The 22,087-nt window shown below is 36.6% G+C and overlaps 2 protein-coding genes across 3 annotated transcripts in view; one reads left to right on the forward strand and one right to left on the reverse strand.

The window, feature by feature from the left end:
* Window positions 1-4,836: 4,836 nt before the first annotated feature.
* Window positions 4,837-22,087, reverse strand: part of LOC127837949 (uncharacterized) — a 28,768-nt gene continuing 11,517 nt past the window's right edge. The window contains exons 7-9 of the mRNA XM_052365413.1: window positions 10,031-10,172; window positions 5,550-5,640; window positions 4,837-5,004 (exon numbers count right to left, since the gene is read on the reverse strand). Of these exons, the coding sequence (XP_052221373.1) occupies window positions 4,934-5,004; window positions 5,550-5,640; window positions 10,031-10,172 (304 nt within the window). The 3' untranslated portion in view covers window positions 4,837-4,933. The remainder of the gene's footprint in view (window positions 5,005-5,549; window positions 5,641-10,030; window positions 10,173-22,087) is intronic.
* LOC127837950 (multivesicular body subunit 12B-like) overlaps window positions 18,110-22,087 on the forward strand; it is a 29,867-nt gene continuing 25,889 nt past the window's right edge. For both annotated transcript variants that reach the window (XR_008029567.1, XM_052365414.1), the window contains exon 1: window positions 18,110-18,665. Coding sequence is in view for 1 of the 2 variants with exons in the window: in XM_052365414.1 (XP_052221374.1) it covers window positions 18,634-18,665 (32 nt within the window). In the remaining variant the exon portion in view is untranslated. The remainder of the gene's footprint in view (window positions 18,666-22,087) is intronic.

Raw genomic sequence — 22,087 nt, forward strand, 5'->3', positions numbered from 1 at the left:
ACAAAGGGCCATAACTCTGTTACTAACAGATGGTGTATGATGCCATTTGGCATGCATCATCCTATTATCCATATATAAATTCATACCAAGTTTCAATGAAATCCGCCAATGCACTTTCAAGATATGGCTCTGGACGGACAGCCCCAAAACAATATCCCTCCTCCTATGGCGGGGGATAACAATTACAAATGAGCCTTGCTCTGGGACAAAAGTGTTTTATTATTGTGCGCAGTGTGATTGCTTAGCCTGTGCAGTGTTTTATTATTGTGCGCAGCGCGATTGCTTAGCCTGTGCAGGCTAATCAGGGACAACACTTTCCGCCTGAACTGGATTTTTTCACTATGAAGAGAGAGACCTTCTTTTAACTAATAACAAAAAAGTGGGAGGTGTTGCCCGTGATTAGCCTGCGCAAATTAAACAGGCTAATCTGGGATGACAGGTTAAATTACACCATTAAAGGGGCCTTTTCACAGATTTTGGCATTTTTTTAACTTATTCATTAAATGCTTTATATTGATAAATGTAAACATTGGATCATAAAAGCTCCAGTAAAAAATCAAGAAAAAAATTAAAAAAAGGAAAAGAACATTGCCCGGAGCAGGTTTCGAACCAGTGACCCCTGGAGTCCTGCCAGAGTCCTGAAGTAAAAATGCTTTAGCCTACTGAGCTATTCCGCCGAGTACACATTCATGACGTATTTTATACATTATATAAGCAATTTTCGTAGTTTCACAAAATTTAACGACAAAAACAGAACTCTCCAAATTATTCAATCGTTTCGCGTTGCAACGCTTTATAATTTTTAGGTTTTAAAATCGTCAAAAGATGCATATAATGGCTATATTAGAGCATGGTTAATGTTCAGTATTACTGTTTCCTCACAAATATCATAACTAAAAAGAAAACTTACGAATCTGAAACAACTTTTTTCAATTTTGTCAATTTACCAAAGCGTGAAAAGATCCCTTTAAACCAGAGCGTTGTCTCAAAGGGGGGATCATATTATTTGCTGTACAGTAATTAAAACTAGAAAATGTCACCTAAACTTTTCACAAACCTATGTGACTTAAACCCATACACCACTTTGTCAAGGGCAAACTTGTGTGTGAATAACTTGGTCATGAGAAGTATCCTACACTTTGACACTTCATGCTGATGACATATTTGAAGTTTGCATTAACCATTGGGGAATGTGGAAGGAGTTTGCTCAACAAATTTATAACATTTTAAGCTACTGCTTATTTCAAGGGCACATAACTCACGAATGTGGAAGTTATAGGGTATGGTAAATCTTGAACATCTGCATTTAATGGGGACGATGTAAAAGAAGTTGCAATTTTATCACTTTAGAAATGTGGAAGTCTCATTAGAAAATTGTATGGAGACAAGCAGATTGACTCGCTGAGTGACTATATTCTCATACAGTTGCATCAGGTAGATGTCAACTATACCCTTAATCGTTTCTTTGGAAGTAATAAAGCTACTTAAAAAATTAAGATTTGTGTATCTAACAGTCACGACGCATTTAATGTCTACAATAATATTTGATCTGGTTTTGAAAACCACACTAAATGAATGTTGAATTGTTTCTTTGAAAAAAGTCTCTTATAAACGAACCTCCAGTCTAGACGTAGTGTCTGTGCTGATTGCCCATGCTAATCTGGGACAATACTTACACGCACATGCATTAAGCTCTGTTTTTGCAGAGCACAGCTTATTTATTTTTAAGTAGGTACTTTAAGATACATGTTTGAATTTATTGCCTGAAAGATTCATCTTATATTTGCAAGAATACCCGTTTGAGCTAGTGTCATCACCTTGGCGTCGGCGTCCGGTTAAGTTTGCATTTAGGTCCTTTTTTCTCATAAAGTATCAATGCTATTGCATTCAAACTTTGTACACTTACTTACTATCATGAGGGGACTGGGCAGGCAAAGTAAGATAACTCTGGCTTGCATTTTGACAAAATTATGTGCCCTTTTTATACTTAGAAAATTGAAAATTTGGTTAAGTTTTGTGTTTAGGTCCATTTTATTCCTTAAGCCTCAAAGCTATTGCTTTCATACTTGCAACACTTACTAACTATCGTAAGGGGACTGTGCAGGCAAAGTTCTGTAACTCTGACTGGCATTTTGACGGAATTATGGGCCCTTTATACTTGAAAATTTGGTTAAGTTTTGTGTTTTGGTCCACTTTACCCCTAAGTATCATAGCTATTGCTTTCATACTTGGAACACTGGCAAACTATCATAAGGGGACAGTAAAGAACAAGTTGCATAACTCTTGTTGTCATTTGTACGAAATTATGGCCCTTTTTTGACTAAGTAACTTTGAATATATGGTTACATTTTGTGTTTAGATCCACTTTACTTCTAAAGTACCAAGGCTATTGCTTTTAAACTTTAAATACTTTCATGCTATCATGAGGGTACTGTACCTGGCAAGTTGAATTTTACATTGACCTTTGAATGACCTTGACTCTCAAGGTCAAATTATTAAATTTTGCTAAAATTGCCATAACTTCTTTATTTATGATTAGATTCGATTGATACTTTGACAAAACAACTCTTACTTGACATACCACAATAGACTCCACCCAAACCATCCCCCATGCCCCCCCGTATTATCTTTTATGTTTAATTAAAATCATCTAATAAATGACCACCACACCCTCACACTATACCCCCCCCCACCCCCAAAAAATAATTTGTATGCCCCCGGTAGGGTGGCATATAGCAGTTGAACTGTCCGTCAGTATGTCCGTCCGTCTGAAAAAAACTTTAACATTGGCCATTACTTTTTCACTTTTGAAGATAGCAACTTGATATTTGGCGTGCATGTGTATCTCATGGAGCTGCACATTTTGAGTGGTGAAAGGTCAAGGTCATCCTTTAAGGTCAAATGTCAAATTTATGGTGTCTGTCCGTCCAAAAACTTTAACATTGGCCATAACTTTTTCAATATTGAAGATAGCAACTTAATATTTTGCATGCATGTGTATCTCATGGAGCTTAACATTTTGAGCGGTGAAAGGTGAAGGTCATCCTTCAAGGTCAAATGTCAAATATATGGCGTCTGTCAGTCCGAAAACTTTAATATTGGCTATAACTTTTTTAATATTGGAAATAGCAACTTGATATTTGGCATGCATGTGTATCTCATGAAGCTGCACATTTTGAGTGGTGGAAGTTCAAGGTCATCCTTCAAGGTCAAGGTCATCCTTCAAGGTAAAAAAATAAATAAATTCAAAGCGGCGTTCTCATGAAGCTGCACATTTTGAGTGGTGGAAGTTAAAGGTCGAGGTCATTCTTCAAGATCAAGGTCATCCTTTAAGGTCAAAGGTAACAATTTTTTTTTTCCAAAGCGGCATTATCATGAAGCTGCACATTTTGAGTGGTGGAAGTTCAAGGTCATCCTTCAAGATCAAAGGTAAAAAAAAAATCAAATCAAAGCCGCGTTATCATGAAGCTGCACATTTTGAGTGGTGGAAGTTCAAGGTCATCCTTCAAGGTCAAAAAAATAAAATAATTTCAAAGCGGTGTTCTCATGAAGATGCACATTTTGAGTGGTGGAAATTCAAGGTCAAGGTCATCCTTCAAGATCAAGGTCATCCTTCAAGGTCAAAGGTCAATTATTTTTTTCAATTTCAAAGCGGCGTTCTCATGAAGCTGCACATTTTGAGTGGTGGAAGTTCAAGGTCAAGGTCATTCTTCAAGGTCAAGGTCATCCTTCAAGGTCAAAACAATATATTTCAAAGCGGCGTTATCATGAATCTGCACATTATGAGTGTTGGAAGTTCAAGGTCATCCTTCACGGTCAAGGTCATCCTTCAAGGTAATTTTTTTTATTTCAAAGCGGCGTTCTCATAAACCTGCACATTTGAGTGGTGGAAGTTATAGGTCAAGGTCATCCTTCAAGGTCCAAGTGGCACAATAGGCGGCATTGTGTTTCTGACAAACACATCTCTTGTTTTTTTCTTGTTTTTTTTCAAACATGGTTAATAAACACAAATATTTATTTTTATTATTTTATTTTTGAAATACCGTCCAACCATCCCACCCGAGAATCCCCCCTCCCCCCAATGTTTTTTTGGGCATTTTTGGAATATAATGTAATAAATGACCACACCCCACACTATACACCCCTCTCCACTCCACCCCTCTCTCCTTTGCGATTGAAATTGAGAAAGGTCCCTACACCTTTAAAATGAAAAATAGATGAGCGGTCTGCACCTGCAAGGCGGTGCTCTTGTTTAAAATTTGTTATGAATACACTACAGAAAATATTAACACCACAATTTCTTTTACTTTACTTTCACTTATAAAAGGTAATTAATCATATACATTCCCAACATTTCTAATAAATAAAGCTACATGTTAAAGTTAAAATTAATTAAAAAGTGTATTCTATAATAATATTATTTATCTAATAATTATATAGTACTTGTGCATTTACTTTATTGTAAGAGAGTACACTTTCCCATCAAATGAAATAAAATACGATATTAAAAAACAACAACAAATTAAATATATTTTCAAACTTTCTTTTTTAAACTTTTTATGCTGTAATATTTTTTTGCAAATGCAATGGGATTTTGTCCCGAAAAATTAAATTTGTTTCATTGGTGGAAACAGATGTATATAAGAATGTTATTTAAACTGAAAATTATACTAATTTTTACAGGAAAGCTTAACACTTAATCAGCATTTCCACAGTAAAATAATTTACACTGGCATTGTTCAGCATATAAATGCATTTTTTCCTCAAGTCCAGTATTTTTGTTCAAAAGTAGTACCTTAATATTAATATTATAACTACAAATCTAAAACATACTAATTATAAACAACATAGTTAATTTTATTTGTCACATATACACGTTCATTTATAAGACTGGCCGCAGGTCCGTATTTACAGCCCTCCTCAACTCCTTGTGTCAGGGTGAGGGAAACTCTATGAGGTTCTCAATATGGTGTCGAGGGCTTGACATCGACCTGCTATCGTCACCTAAAATACATCAAATGAACCTCTTGTGTGGTTGCTTAATGTATAAATATGATTACAACGGGACAGAAAGCTCAGCTAGTAGAGGCCGTAATCAACCCTTTACCACTTAGATACATATTTTGATGCATTTGTAGCCCCCTTAGAAAGTTAAATTTCATTAAAGACTTCTTACTAGATTCAAGTTTTAAATGCTTCATTTCCATCCCTTAGATACTGATGAGCAGCAAACAGTATAAAGGCAACATAACACGAGTCTGGAATTCTTTATACAGCCATCCCCCTCTTTCTGATTTATGTACAGCAATAGTTAGTAGCTGGCTTAAATATTTCCACATATCCACTTAATACTGGTATACCAGGAGGGGGGGGGGGGGGTGAAAGGAAACAAAATCACATAATCAAAATTAGCCTTTTTAGAATGAAACATGCAGTTACAGCTCATTTATCGTACATGGTGTTATCTTAATGTTGCAGACTAACAAGGGGATAAAATGCAACCTTAAATATGGAGTATTATTTAACTAAAGCGACAATTGACAACTTACGTAGGAGTTTTGAGTGTATCTCGTCCATTCGTTTGTTCAGCAAGGCTTGGGACTGCTTCATACTGTGGATGTTCTCACGGTGTTGGTGTAGCTGTCATGCAGATTAACAAACATAGAATAATAATATGACTAACTATATGAGCCTTGTTCAGGAAATACTGTGCTTTATGCATGTGAGTAAAGTGTTGTCACTGTGCTTTATGCATGTGAGTAAAGTGTTGTCACTGTGCTTTATGCATGTGAGTAAAGTGTCGTCACAGTGCTTTATGCATGTGAGTAAAGTGTTGTCACTGTGCTTTATGCATGTGAGTAAAGTGTCGTCACAGTGCTTTATGCATGTGAGTAAAGTGTCGTCACTGTGCTTTATGCATGTGAGTAAAGTGTTGTCACTGTGCTTTATGCATGTGAGTGAAGTGATGTCACAGTGCTTTATGCATGTGAGTAAAGTGTTGTCACAGTGCTTTATGCATGTGAGTAAAGTGTCGTCACAGTGCTTTATGCATGTGAGTAAAGTGTTGTCACAGTGCTTTATGCATGTGAGTAAAGTGTTGTCACAGTGCTTTATGCATGTGAGTAAAGTGTCGTCACAGTGCTTTATGCATGCGAGTAAAGTGTCGTCACAGTGCTTTATGCATGTGAGTAAAGTGTCGTCACAGTGCTTTATGCATGTGAGTAAAGTGTCGTCACAGTGCTTTATGCATGTGAGTAAAGTGTCATCACAGTGCTTTATGCATGTGAGTAAAGTGTCGTCACAGTGCTTTATGCATGTGAGTAAAATGTTGTCACTGTGCTCTATGCATGTGAGTAAAGTGTCGTCACAGTGCTTTATGCATGTGAGTAAAGTGTCGTCACAGTGCTTTATGCATGTGAGTAAAGTGTCATCACAGTGCTTTATGCATGTGAGTAAAGTGTCGTCACAGTGCTTTATGCATGTGAGTAAAGTGTCGTCACAGTGCTTTATGCATGTGAGTAAAATGTTGTCACTGTGCTCTATGCATGTGAGTAAAGTGTCGTCACAGTGCTTTATGCATGTGAGTAAAGTGTTGTCACAGTGCTTTATGCATGTGAGTAAAGTGTCGTCACAGTGCTTTATGCATGTGAGTAAAGTGTTGTCACAGTGCTTTATGCATGTGAGTAAAGTGTCGTCACAGTGCTTTATGCATGTGAGTAAAGTGTCGTCACAGTGCTTTATGCATGTGAGTAAAGTGTCGTCACAGTGCTTTATGCATGTGAGTAAAGTGTCGTCACAGTGCTTTATGCATGTGAGTAAAGTGTCGTCACAGTGCTTTATGCATGTGAGTAAAGTGTTGTCACAGTGCTTTATGCATGTGAGTAAAGTGTCGTCACAGTGCTTTATGCATGTGAGTGAAGTGTTGTCACAGTGCTTTATGCATGTGAGTAAAGTGTCGTCACAGTGCTTTATGCATGTGAGTAAAGTGTTGTCACAGTGCTTTATGCATGTGAGTAAAGTGTCGTCACAGTGCTTTATGCATGTGAGTAAAGTGTTGTCACAGTGCTTTATGCATGTGAGTAAAGTGTCGTCACAGTGCTTTATGCATGTGAGTAAAGTGTCGTCACAGTGCTTTATGCATGTGAGTGAAGTGTTGTCACAGTGCTTTATGCATGTGAGTAAAGTGTCGTCACAGTGCTTTATGCATGTGAGTAAAGTGTTGTCACAGTGCTTTATGCATGTGAGTAAAGTGTCGTCACAGTGCTTTATGCATGTGAGTAAAGTGTCGTCACAGTGCTTTATGCATGTGAGTGAAGTGTTGTCACAGTGCTTTATGCATGTGAGTAAAGTGTCGTCACAGTGCTTTATGCATGTGAGTAAAGTGTTGTCACTGTGCTTTATGCATGTGAGTAAAGTGTTGTCACTGTGCTTTATGCATGTGAGTGAAGTGTTGTCACAGTGCTTTATGCATGTGAGTAAAGTGTTGTCACAGTGCTTTATGCATGTGAGTAAAGTGTTGTCACTGTGCTTTATGCATGTGAGTAAAGTGTTGTCACAGTGCTTTATGCATGTGAGTAAAGTGTTGTCACTGTGCTTTATGCATGTGAGTAAAGTGTTGTCACTGTGCTTTATGCATGTGAGTAAAGTGTTGTCACTGTGCTTTATGCATGTGAGTAAAGTGTTGTCACTGTGCTTTATGCATGTGAGTAAAGTGTTGTCACTGTGCTTTATGCATGTGAGTAAAGTGTTGTCACAGTGCTTTATGCATGTGAGTAAAGTGTTGTCACAGTGCTTTATGCATGTGAGTAAAGTGTTGTCACAGTGCTTTATGCATGTGAGTAAAGTGTTGTCACAGTGCTTTATGCATGTGAGTAAAATGTTGTCACTGTGCTTTATGCATGTGAGTAAAGTGTTGTCACTGTGCTTTATGCATGTGAGTAAAGTGTTGTCACTGTGCTTTATGCATGTGAGTAAAGTGTTGTCACTGTGCTTTATGCATGTGAGTAAAGTGTTGTCACAGTGCTTTATGCATGTGAGTAAAGTGTTGTCACAGTGCTGCCTGTGCAGTCTGAATAGGCTAATCAAAGACTTTTCGCTAAGACTGGATTTTCATTAAGAAGAGACTCACTTAATTGAAAATTCTATATAGCAGAACGTATCATCCCTGATTAGCCTGTCTAACAAGTACGAAACTTGACGCACATGCATTAAGTCACATTTTTGCAGAGCATTCAATGCATAATCTTCGCTATATCAAGTGACAGGTATGTATTCAATCTCCTTTACAGAAAGTGGACATTGCGTAGGACTTATTAAAGGAAGTGAAGATATTGGCAGCTCTGTGCCAGCAGGCTGAATCATTGACTAAACTTCAGACTCACATCAAGAGATTTTAATGATCCAATTTCAAGGACGGCAAGCTTTGAAACTAATTTAATTTTCATTATTTTGCATTTTTTTTTCTTAAATTTAGGCTTAACATAACAGTTGGAGCAAACTGGGTCCAAGTGAAGTCACTGTTTCTAAAAATTTATAACAAGTTTGCATTCAGTTACTTCAGTTAGGATGGAGCCATTGTTCTAAAATGTGGGTGTAGTTATCTGAATAGGACTGAAATGTGTATGCCAATTACAGATCATGTACCAATCTACATATCAAGTTTCCATGCCCATCTAAATATAAGGTTTTCTACCCTTCTACATTTCAGGTTTCATACACATCTACATATCAAGTTTCCATTCCCATATACATATCAGGTTTCATACACATCTACATATCAAGTTTCCATACCCATACACATATCAGGTTTCATACCCATCTACATATCACGTTTCCATACCCATCTACATATAAGGTTTCTATACCCATCTAAATATCAGGTTTCCATACACATCTACATATCAGGTTTCCCTACCCATCTACATTTCAGGTTTCAATACCCATCTACATATCAGGTTTCCACACCCATCTACATTTCAGTTTTCTATACGCATCTTCATATAAGGTTTCAATACACATCTACACATCAGGTTCCCATACCCATCTACATATCAGGTTTCCACACCTATCTACATATAAGGTTTCCACACCCATCTACATATCAGGTTTCCCTACCCATCTACATAGCAGGTTTCCATACCCATCTACATATCGGTTTTCCATGCCCATCTACATATAAGGTTTCCACACTCATCTACATATCAGGTTTCCTTACCCATCTACATATCAGGTTTCTTTACCCATCTACATATCAGGTTTCCCTACCCATCTACATATCTGGTTTCCATACCCATCTACATATCTGGTTTCCATACCAATCTACATATCAGGTTTCCACACCCATCTACATTTCAGGTTTCCATACACATCTTCATATAAGGTTTCAATACCCATCTACACATCAGGTTTCCATACCCATCTGCATATCAGGTTTCCCTACCCATCTACACATCAGGTTTCCATACCCATCTACATATCTGGTTTCCAAATCCATCTAAATATAAGGTTTCCATACCCATCTACATATCAGGTTTCCCTACCCATCTACACATCAGGTTTCCATACCCATCTACATATCTGGTTTCCATACCCATCTACACATCTGGTTTCAATACCCGTCTACATATAAGGTTTCCTAACCCATCTACATATCTGGTTTCCATACCCATCCATGGCACATATAAGGTTTCCATAACCACCTACACATCAGGTTTCCATACCCATCTAAATACCAGGTTTCCATACCCATCCACATATAAGGTTTCCATACCCATCTAAATACCAGGTTTCCAAACCCATCTAGATATCAGGTTTCCCTACCCATCTACATATTGGGTTTCCCTACCCTACATATCAGGTGTTCACACCCATCTAAATACCAGGTTTCCATACCCATCTGCATATCAGGTTTCCCTACCCATCTACATATCAGGTCTCCATACCCATCTACATATCAGGTTTCCATGCCCATCTACATATCAGGTTTCCATACCCATCTATATATAAGGGTTGAAAATCCCCATGGACCTACATTGTTAAAGTTTTGTTTTCTGGCCATCTCTGCCTGTTGAGCCACCTGCCTCAGGTCTGTCAATGAAGGCAGGTAGGCGTCGGCCAGTTGACGCTGCGTGGAGCTGAGGTCTGAAGACTGAATCACAGGACATTCTGCCTTTCTGGAACAGACCAGGAACCTCTCTTGTTAAACATCATACAACAAATCGCCCTATTGGTGCCTTTTTGCACCCAGGGGGCGCAATTTAAGTTAAGATGCTATTTTGTTTTACAAAAGTAAATGTTTGTAACAATTTATCTGATTATACAAATTTCCAGCAATTCTATTAATCTTTATTTCTTTAATTCAAGCAAAATATTTATCATAAATGGATATAAGAACTTAGCCAAACTTAACAAATGCATGTGGGGCCTGAAAAGGAAAGAGTGACTTCTTTCATGTACAACAAGACCTGCATTTGTGAAACACTGCACTTTGAAGCTGAACAGCATTTGTTTTAGAGAAAATTGTTAAGTCAAAGGCCCATAACTTTGCCAAATATCAATGTACCAGAACAAAACTCATCAGCTCAATATCTGAAAGAGTTGCATAAGGGACCTCCGGAAAGTGTCATATAGAGAACATTTCTAAGTCCAAAGTCTATAACTATGCCAAAAATCAATGGAACAGAACAAAACTCACACTTCATCTGTAAGTCATGTCGATAGACTCACATACCAAAATTTAGATTATTATCTGAAAGTGTTTCTTAACAAGAGGGCCAAGATGGCCCTAGTTCGCTCACCTGAGAGGAGTCGGTTCATTCAATCTTTACCAAATGTCAAACTTGACCTAGATATTGTCCAGACAAACATCCTGGTCAAGTTTCATAATTATTTCATCTGCGAGTCATGATGAAGTTTCATGATCCTAGGCGTAAGCATTCTTGAGTTATCATCAGGAAACCATATTTCTAAGTTGAGTCACCGTGACCTTGACAGCCATTGTGTGAATACGTTTTTTGGCACTGTGACCTTAACCTAGTGACCTGATAATCAATAGGGGTCATCTGCGAGTCATGATCAATATACCTATGAAGTTTCATGAACCTAGGCATAAGCGTTCTTGAGTTATCATCCAGAAACCATTTTTCTATTTCAGGTCACCGTGACCTTGACCTATGACCTGGTGACCTGAAAATCAATAGGGGTCATCTGCGAGTCATGATCATTGTACCTATGAAGTTTATTGATCCTAGGCATAAGCGTTCTTGAGTTATCATCCAGAAACTATTTTACTATTTCAGGTCACCGTGACCTTGACCTAGTGACCTGAAAATCAATAGGGGTCATCTTCGAGTCATGATCAATGTACCTATGAAGTTTCATTATCCTAGGCATAAGCATTCTTGAGTTATCATCTGGAAACCATTTTACTATTTCGGGTCACCGTGACCTTGACCTTTGACCTAGTGACCTGAAACTCACTAGGGGTCATCTGCGAGTCATGATTAATGTACATGTGAAGTTTCATGATCCTAGGCATAAGCGTTCTTGAGTTATCATCCGGAAACCATAAGCGTTCTTGAGTTATCATCCGGAAACCAATTTACTATTTCGGGTCATCTTGACCTTGACCTTTGACCTAGTGACCTGAAAATCAATAAGGGTTATCTGCGAGTCATGATCAATGTATCTATGAAGTTTCATGATCCTAGGCAAAAGCGTTCTTGAGTTATCATCCGGAAACCATTTTACTGCTTTGGGTCACCGTGACCTTGACCTTTGACCTAGTGACCTGAAAATCAATAGGGGTCATCTGCGAGTCATGATCAATGTATCTATGAAGTTTTATGATCCTAGGCATAAGCGTTCTTGAGTTATCATCCGGAAACCATTTTACTATTTCGGGTCATCGTGACCTTGACCTTTGACCTGGTGACCTGAAAATCAATAAGGGTTATCTGCGAGTCATGATCAATGTATCTATGAAGTTTCATGATCCTAGGCATAAGCGTTCTTGAAAATCAATAAGGGTTATCTGCGAGTCATGATCAATGTATCTATGAAGTTTCATGATCCTAGGCATAAGCGTTCTTGAGTTATCATCCGGAAACCATTTTACTGCTTTGGGTCACCGTGACCTTGACCTTTGACCTAGTGACCTGAAAATCAATAGGGGTCATCTGCGAGTCATGATCAATGTATCTATGAAGTTTTATGATCCTAGGCATAAGCGTTCTTGAGTTATCATCCGGAAACCATTTTACTATTTCGGGTCATCGTGACCTTGACCTTTGACCTAGTGACCTGAAAATCAATAAGGGTTATCTGCGAGTCATGATCAATGTATCTATGAAGTTTCATGATCCTCGGCATAAGCGTTCTTGAGTTATCATCTGGAAACCATTTTACTGCTTTGGGTCACCGTGACCTTGACCTTTGACCTAGTGACCTGAAAATCAATAGGGGTCATCTGCGAGTCATCAGTGATTTTTTTTTCTTTAATTTGTTACAGCCTGTGCCTTTTGAATTGGGAAAATAAGTGCGATAAACCGTGAAATTGGGAAAAATAGCACGATAAACCATGAAATTGGGAAAAATTAAGCATTATAAATAGGATTATAAGTAACAGAAGTGATATTGTTTTTAAGTGCATATTCAGGGAGTTTTCTAGAAAAGGAGTCTGGTCAAATTGTTTTTTTTTTAAACAATAAAAGTGGCAAGTTTGGGAATGATTTATGGACAAAAATGACTAAATTCAAGTTATATATTTTGTAAGATGTTTAAAAAATAAAGTTGAGACCTAGATTTAAGAAATCATAATTAAGTTATATGAGACTTCTTTCTAAAAAAAAAAAAAAAAAAAAAAAAAAATTTTTTTTTTTTTTTTTTTTTTGGAAGTTGGGCTTTTTTTGGGAAATTTTGGTCAGAATTTTGGGAAAAAACGTGTAATTTTGCGATTGGGAAGCAGCCGAAATTCGGCTGTAAATTTGAGCAAAAAAAATCACTGGTCATGATCAATGTATCTATGAAGTTTCATGATCCTAGGCATAAGCGTTCTTGAGTTATCATCCGGAAACCATTTTACTATTTCGGGTCATCGTGACCTTGACCTTTGACCTAGTGACCTGAAAATCAATAGGGGTCATCTGCGAGTCATGATCAATGTACCTATGAAGTTTCATGATCCTTGGCATAAGCGCTCTTGAGTTATCATCCGGAAACCATCTGGTGGACGGACGGACCGACATGAGCAAAACTATATACCCCCTCTTCTTCGAAAGGGGGGGGGGGGGGGGCATAATGAGAAAACTGCCCCCCTCCCAGCAGCCATGTTATTCAAAGGACCGGAACCATTTTTAAACTCAACTCTCGTATCAAGGAAACAAATGTTCTGAGCAAATTTCATGAAAATTGGGCCAAAAATGTGACTTCTACTGTGTTCACATGTTTTCACGTTATATATATATAGAGAGAAAAATGCCCCGCCCACTGGCGGCCATGTTTTTTCACCGATTCAGACCATTTTCAAACTTGTCCGAGATATCAATAAAACCAATGTTTCGACCAACTTTCATGATGATTGGGCAAAAATTGTGACTTCTAGAGTGTTTACAAGGTTTCTCTATAGCCAAATAGGGAAAACTGCCACTATATACATATAGAGAAAAATGCCCCGCCTACTGGCGGCCATGTTTTTTCACCGATCTCGACCATTTTCGAACTCGTCCAAGACATCAATTGAACCAATGTTTTGACCAACTTTCATGATATTGGGCAAAAATTGTGACCTCTAGAGTGTTTACAAGGTTTCTCTATAGCCAAATAAGGAAAACTGCCCCGCCCACTGGCGGCCATGTTTTTCAACAGATCGAAACCACTTTTGAACTCAACCAAGATATCATTAAGACAAACATTTTGACAAAGTAACATGGTTTGGGCATGAAATGTGACTTCTACAGTGTTTACAAGGTTTTTCTTTTTTTTGACCTAGTGACCTATTTTTTGACCGGCACAACCCAGTTTCGATCTCGGCCGAGACTTCATTGGGACAAAGCTTCTGACCAAGTTTCATGAAGATGGGACAAGAAATGTGGCCTCTAGAGTGTTTACGAGCAAATGTTAACGGACAGACATACGACGGACAAAGACCGGTCACAAAAAAAAATCTTCGTAAAACTGAAATGTTTTAAAGTCCAAGGCCCATTACTTCTCAAAAAATAAATTGACTGAAACGAACTTCACACTTCTGTTCATCTGTAAGTCATGTAGGTAGACTCACACACCAAATATCATACATGTAGCAATATCTAAAAGTGTTTCTGAAAAAAATCCGGAAATTGGAATGCTGGATGGACCGACAGACAAACAGTTCCACTGCTATATGCCAGCCTACCTGGGACATAATAAAAAAGGTTTACTTTGTAGATTGTAAGTAACCTAAAGGTGCTGTTTCCACGTAAGTACTATATTTGAGTATTAATTCAAAATATAATCCCTGAGGAATGTTCTTTATTAAAAATAATTTTATGATAATACCAAGTCCTACTGTATTTTACTCAATAAATTCCTCAATAGGCAATCAAACACTATGGGTGGATCTGTACAAACCAAGACTTTGACAAATGAAAGAGGGACACAAAAGAGACACACATATTCAAAGGTGGGGAATAAACATTAAAGGGGGGCAACATATTTTAAAACAGTTGGGCATATAAAAGGAAGGAAAGCCCCCATGCTAATTCCCTTTAGCTAGATCCCTATAATATATTTGTTGAGAGCTTAAAGTTTGTGTTAACAAGGTTTTACTATAGCCATAAAAGGAAAAATGTTTTGCAACCAACCGGCATCATTTTCGAACTCGTCCAAGATATTATTAGGATAAATCTTCTGACCAAGTTTCAGACGATAAATGTGGCCTCTAGAGTGTTAACAAGATTTTACTATAGCCATATAAGGAAAAATGCCCCGCCCCTTGGCAGCTATGTTTTTCAAGCAAACGTAACCATTTTGGAACTCATCCAAGATATCAATGAGACAAATCTTCTGACCAAGTTTCATGAAAATCGGAAAATAAATGTGACCTCTAGAGTGTTAACAAGGTTTTACTATAGCCATATAAGGAAAAATGCCCCGCCCCTGTGGTGGCCATGTTTTTCAACCAACCGCCATAATTTTTGAACTCGTCCAAGATATTATTGGGATGAATCTTCTGACCGAGTTTCATGAAGATCAGACTATAAATGTGGCCTCTAGAGTGTTAACAAGGTTTTACTAAAGCCATATATAGCCTTACATGGAAAAATGCCCCGCCCCCTGGTGGCCATGTTTTTAAAGAAACCAAAACCATTTTCGAACTCATCCAAGATATCATTGGGACAAATCTTCTGACCAAGTTTCATGAAGATTGGAAAATAAATGTGGCCTCTAGAGTGTTAACAAGGTTTTACTATAGCCATAAATGGAAAAATGCCCCGCCCCCTGGCGGCTATGTTTTTTAACCAACGGGCATCATTTTTGTACTCGTCCAAGATATTATTGGGATGAATCTTCTGACCAAGTTTCATGAAGATTTGACGATAAATGTGGCCTCTAGAGTGTTAACAAGATTGTTTTTCAAGCAAACGTAACCATTTTCAAACTCATGGCCAGTCATCATAGACTAGAGACATATAGGAAGGACAAGAACTTGAACATCATACTGACATGTACAATCTGCTCATTTCAGTGCCATTACTCTGAGAAAAAAATAATTTAAGTAGAATGGACAGGTAGTATGCAAAGCTCTTCATAATGAAATTTTCAATTACGTTTACAGCACTTTAGCGATGAGTACTGACATTAATTTGGCAGAAATTCGGCTTTCTAATCAAAATTTTACATATTTATATAAGCATTTTAATTAAAGCTAATTAAAAATAATAAGCTTAATAAATTTTACTTTTGTGATTTTAAAGTGAAAAATCCTACACATAGTTATACATGCAGTAAGATGGACTAGATTACTTCTATTATACAGAGATAATCAAAATGTTGATTGTTTTTTTTTCTATCTGAAAACAAAAACAACAAATAAATGTTCATGTAGTTAGAAAAACTTAAGTGAATCTATTTGACTTTTTTAAATTTGTACAATTTAACATTCAGTAATCTTAGAGCTTTTGTCACATAAAATTGGGTTTACCTACCATTCACTAATCTGTAATCTACTCAAGATCTTATTACAACATTGTGAGCAGTGATTTCAAAATAAAAACAAGAGCACCGCCTTGCGGGTGCAGACCGCTCATCTATTTTCTTTTTAAAGGTGAAGGGACTCTCATTTTCAATCACAAAGGAGGGAGGAGTGGAGTGAAGAGGGGTGTATAGTGTGGGGTTGTGGACATTTATTACATTATCTTCCAAAAAAGCGAAAAAAAAAAAAAATAATAAAAAAATCGGGGGGGGGGGGGGTATAGTGTGAGGGTGTGGTGATAATTTGTGAGATGATCTTAAAAAAAAAAAAAAAAAAAAAAAAAAAATCAAAAAAAAAATTTGGGGGGGGGGGGGTGGGGTGGGGGGGGTGGGGTGGGGGTATAGTGTGAGGGTGTGGTGGTCATTTGTGAGATGATCTTATAAAAAAAAAAAAAAAAAAAAAAAAATAGGGGGGGGGGAGGGGGGGGAGGGGGGGGGAGGGCACGGGGGATGGTTTGGGTGAAGTCTATTGTGGTATGTCAGGTAAGAGTAGTTTCATCAAAGTATCAATCAAATCTAATCATAAATAAAGAAGTTATGGCAATTTTAGCAAAATTTAATAATTTGACCTTGAGAGTCAAGGTCATTCAAAGGTCAAAGTAAAATTCAAGTTGCCAGGTACAGTAACCTCATGATAGCATGTAAGTATTTGAAGCTTGAAAGCAATAGCCTTGATACTTCGAGTGGATCGAAACACAAAATTTAACCATATATTAAAAGTTACTAAGTCAAAAAAGGGCCATAATTCCGTAACAATGACAACCAGAGTTATGCAACTTGTCCTTTTACTGTACCCTTATGATAGTTTGTGAGTGTTCCAAGTATGAAAGCAATATCTATGATACTTTAGGGGTAAAGTGACCAAAACATAAATCTTAACCAAATTTTCAATTTTCTAAGTATAAAGGGCCCATAATTCCGTCCAAATGCCAGTCAGAGTTACATAACTTTGCCTGCACCGTCCCCTTATGATAGTTCATAAATCTTGCAAGTATGAAAGCAATAGCTTTGATACTGTAGGAATAAAGTGGACCTAAACACAAAACTTAATCAAATTTTCAATTTTCTAAGTATAAAAAGGGCACATAATTCTGTCAAAATGCCAGTCAGAGTTACATTACTTTGCCTGCACAGTCCCCTTATGATAGTTAGTAAGTGTTGCAAGTATGAAAGCAATAGCTTTGATGCTTAAGGAATAAAATGGACCTAAACACAAAACTTAACCAAAATTGTCAATTTTCTAAGTATAAAAAGGGCACATAATTCTGTCAAAATGCATGCCAGAGTTATCTAACTTTGCCTGCCCAGTCCCCTCATGATAGTAAGTAAGTGTACCAAGTTTGAATGCAATAGCATTGATACTTACTGAGAAAAGTGGAACTAAACGCAAAACTTAACCAAAATTTTCAATTTTTTAAGTATAAAAAGGGCACATAATTCTGTCAAAATGCACGCCAGAGTTATCTAACTTTGCCTGCCTAGTCCCCTCATGATAGTAAGTAAGTGTACCAAGTTTGAATGCAATAGCATTGATACTTTCTGAGAAAAGTGGACCTAAACGCAAAACTTAACCGGACGCCGACGCCAACGCCGACGCCGACGCCGACGCCGACGCCAAGGTGATGACAATAGCTCATAATTTTTTTTCAAAAAATAGATGAGCTAACAATTGCAATGTAAACACTCAACCCTCAAACTTGTCCTTACCTTTGGATTAGTCGCTTAAAATGCTTTTGAAGTTCAGAAACACAAATGCAGTACACATGTTCATCAATTGAATGGCTAATATTTCCAATAATTGTTTGTACAGGCACATTCAAGCCTTATGTTTATTGATTATCTTGTTTGTGTAGGTAACTACATACCTTGGGTTATAATTCCTTGTAGATTAACTGCAACTATCAATTTATTATTGATACAGCGGTGTAAAAGTCACATGGAAGTGGATAAAATGTACATATTATAGTTAAACTTGTTTTAAAACTTAAAAAAGAAAAGAAACTTCTACTTATATTTCCTAATCAATAACATAACTGAACTGCTTGAATTGCTTTAAATGGACTGGTAGATTTGAAAAGATTGTTCAGTGGATTTTATACATATTTAAAACAAGCATTGCACCAAACTGAGTTGGATTAACTATTATGTTTAACATTTAAACCGGACCTCTAAAAGTGCTGACTTTAGTGAAGCTAAAAACATAATAAGTGCAACAATTATTAGAGTGACAATATAAGCAAAGTCCAGTGATTTTAATTATTTCTTTAAATGGTATAGGGCTCCTACAAGCTTGAAGCCAACAGATGTCATATTGAATATTTCACCACTGAAAGCTGATAGTGCTGACTATATAGGAGGTTCACTACATGTCCAGCATGTCAACCTTTGATTGGGACTGAGTAAGACATGGGATCAGGTGTAACTGTCATGAAACACAGGTAGGAACTTCTATGTTTCTAGAAAATCATCTGGTAAATGGACAATACAACACATTTTGTGTTGGTTCAATTTTCATTTACAAAGCATTGGTCTGAATGACAAACCTAGAAGAGATTTTTTTTATATGAAACTAAATGAAACAAACTAACATCAAAACAAGGAACATGTATGCCATATTTGTGCATTGTTTAACACTTCTTGATATACATGTTCTTTGTAAATCTCAAAGTTTACACAATATGGCCTCATCAGCATGTTTCACCTGTGACATTTTCCTACATTGAAATCACTTTTATTTCTTGCCTTGTTCAAAACAGGCTGCACGAAGCTCTAATGGAGTGTGTTAACACTAACTTTGATAACTTTTAAACTTAAGCTATACTGGTTGTGTACGTAATTCCGGCCTGTACGTAAAAAATCGGCCACCAGTGTTAAATCATTTTCATGATCTTAGCATACACATTTTGCTGATTTTTATTAAAATCAACTTGAAAACCAACCCTTTTCTCAATATTTTGCAAATTAAAGAAGCATATCACTGTAAACTTTTATATCAAAATGTCACAATTGTTGGACGATGTTTTTGTCATGTGGGAAAAGTGACATCATCAATATTAGAATTACTTATATTTATATAAGAAACAAATATATTTGTTAAAATTGTTATTATTTTTTATCTAATAAACTTTAACTAAGGTATTTTCAATTAATTGTATAAAAACATATATCAAAACATAAAAATTAGGACCTAATATATACTTTTTTAATATATGAATTACCTCCCTTGATTAGAATAATAATAGGTTATTTGTTGTAAAATTAAATACAAGCATTTACTAAAAATCGACAATGAACTCAACGTTTTATACAAAATGTGTTTAATTTCTTAGCTATATTAATTTTTTTTGATAAAACATATTAAAACAAATAGTTTTTAGGAATTTGCAGTTGCCAATTGACAGTGCTTGTTTACTATATTTATTAAGATAGGTAGGGGGAGTAACTGGTATATAATGTAGCATATATTTTAAGTTTCAAGTGAAAAAAACTTGTTTGTGTAAACCTATATTAATACTCCTAAAATGAGGACATTTGTCTAAAGATATTGCTTTGTAATTTTACCTGCAGATTAAACTAAAAGGTGGCCGATTTTTTAGGTACAATTGCCCTATGAAAATTGATAGTTTATATGTCATTAATTTCTGTTCATAAAAGTAACATACACTGTTCTAATTCTATTGAAATTTTCATGCTAGATGAGTTTTGAACCCAGGATTATATATGTGAAGTTTAGTTTCAACCAGTTGCCTAAAACAAAAGATTTTGTTAAAATAGTCCCAAAAGTGGCCGGAATTACGTACACGACCAGTAGAATTGAAATGTATTATTACAACAACAACATAATTTATACGCATATGTGTACAGTGAATATTTAATATGAATCAGATTTGGTTTTTCATTATGTTTCTAAAGTTAAATTTGTGATCACAGTTTGGTTTTAATGCAATTGTATAAACTTTTATATAAACATAAGATTTCATTGGTCGAGCAAACTCAATTCCAGACTGGCATGTTTTGAAAGGTTGTTGGACTGAATATCCAATGGAATTTTCTGGAGTTTTTGGAGAGCATGTTTTTTCAGAAGCTATGTATACTATATATATAGTTTAAAGTATAATATATAGTATAGAAAAAATCCCCATTCTTAAAATGGAATCAGCCTTGGACTTCAACATTAAAGCTAACCCTTAAGTAAAGGTGGTTTGTAAGCACTGAACACAAATAAACAAGGGCTATTTGTAAAACATGCATGCCCCCCATATGGGTTGTCCGTTGTACTGGCAGCCATTGTGTGAATACGACTTTTGTCACTGTGACCTTGACCTAGTGACCTGAAAATCAATAGGGGTCATCTGCAAGTCACGATCAATGTACCTATGAAGTGTCATGATCCTATGCAAAAGCGTTCTCGAGTTATCATCCGAAAATCATTTTACTATTTCGGGTCACCGTGACCTTGACCTTGTGACCTCAAAATCAATAGGGGTCATCTGCGAGTCATGATCAATCTACCTATGAAGTTTCATGATCCTAGGCATATGCGTTCTTGAGTTTTCATCCAAAAATCATTTTACTATTTCGGGTCACCGCGACCTTGACCTTTGACCTAGTGACCTGAAAATCAATAGGGGTCATCTGCGAGTCATGATCAATCTACCTATAAAGTTTCATGATCCTAGGCATATGCGTTCTTGAATTATTATCCGAAAATCATTTTACTATTTCGGGTCACCGTGACCTTGACCTTTGACCAAGTGACCTCAAAATCAATAGGGGTCATCTGCGAGTCATGATCAATCTACCCATGAAGTTTCATGATCCTAGGCGTATGCGTTCTTGAGTTTTCATCCAGAAACCATTTTACTATTTCGGGTCACCGTGACCTTGACCTTTGACCTAGTGACCTCAAAATCAATAGGGGTCATCTCAAGTCATGATCAATCTACCCATGAAGTTTCATGATCCTAGCCGTATGCGTTCTTGAGTAATCATCCGGAAACCATTTTACTATTTCGGGTCACCGTGACCTTGACCTTTGACCTAGTGACCTCAAAATCAAAAGGGGTCATCTGCGAGTCATGATCAATGTACCAATGAAGTTTCATGATCCTAGGCCCAAGCGTTCTTGAGTTATCGTCTGATAACCACCTGGTGGACGGACCGACCGACTGACAGACCTACCGACAGACCGACATGAGCAAAGCAATATACCCCCTCTTCTTCGAAGGGGGGCATAATAAATTACAATTAATACCAAAGAAGTTAGTAGCAACGGGAATTGCAGCTGGAAATTTGTATGACTCAAATCCACAAGTCCAGAAAAAACAAACAACCAAACATCATTTTTCTACATTTTAATTTACTTATTGTGCAATATAGGGAGCTTTCACTTGGAAAACTAACTACCTGTCAATAATACCCGCAAGGGGAGTAAGACAGTATAGATAGATAGATAGATAGATAGATAGATAGATAGATAGATAGATAGATAGATAGATAGATAGATAGATAGATAGATAGATAGATAGATAGATAGATAGATAGAAAATATTAAAATGTTTTGTGTCAATTTTTAACAAATCAAGAGATAATTACACCATTCTCTATGAATTTAACCAAAACACGTCCTTTTTAAATATTTACAAAATAGATTCGACATGCAAAATTTGACAGATTAACAGAGCAATAATATATATGCAAGGTTTATATTAACAGAATCATACAACCCCTCCTGAATAAATCACATTAAACAAAGAAGGGTTTTTGTAGAATGCTTTTTAGTTTTGTTCTACTGGTCATTAGATACCAGGAATGTGTGTCAAATATTATTCAACATGATTGTGTAACCTACATTTATAAA

The sequence above is a fragment of the Dreissena polymorpha genome, chromosome 7 (genome assembly GCF_020536995.1).
Source record: "Dreissena polymorpha isolate Duluth1 chromosome 7, UMN_Dpol_1.0, whole genome shotgun sequence".
NCBI lineage: Eukaryota > Metazoa > Mollusca > Bivalvia > Myida > Dreissenidae > Dreissena > Dreissena polymorpha.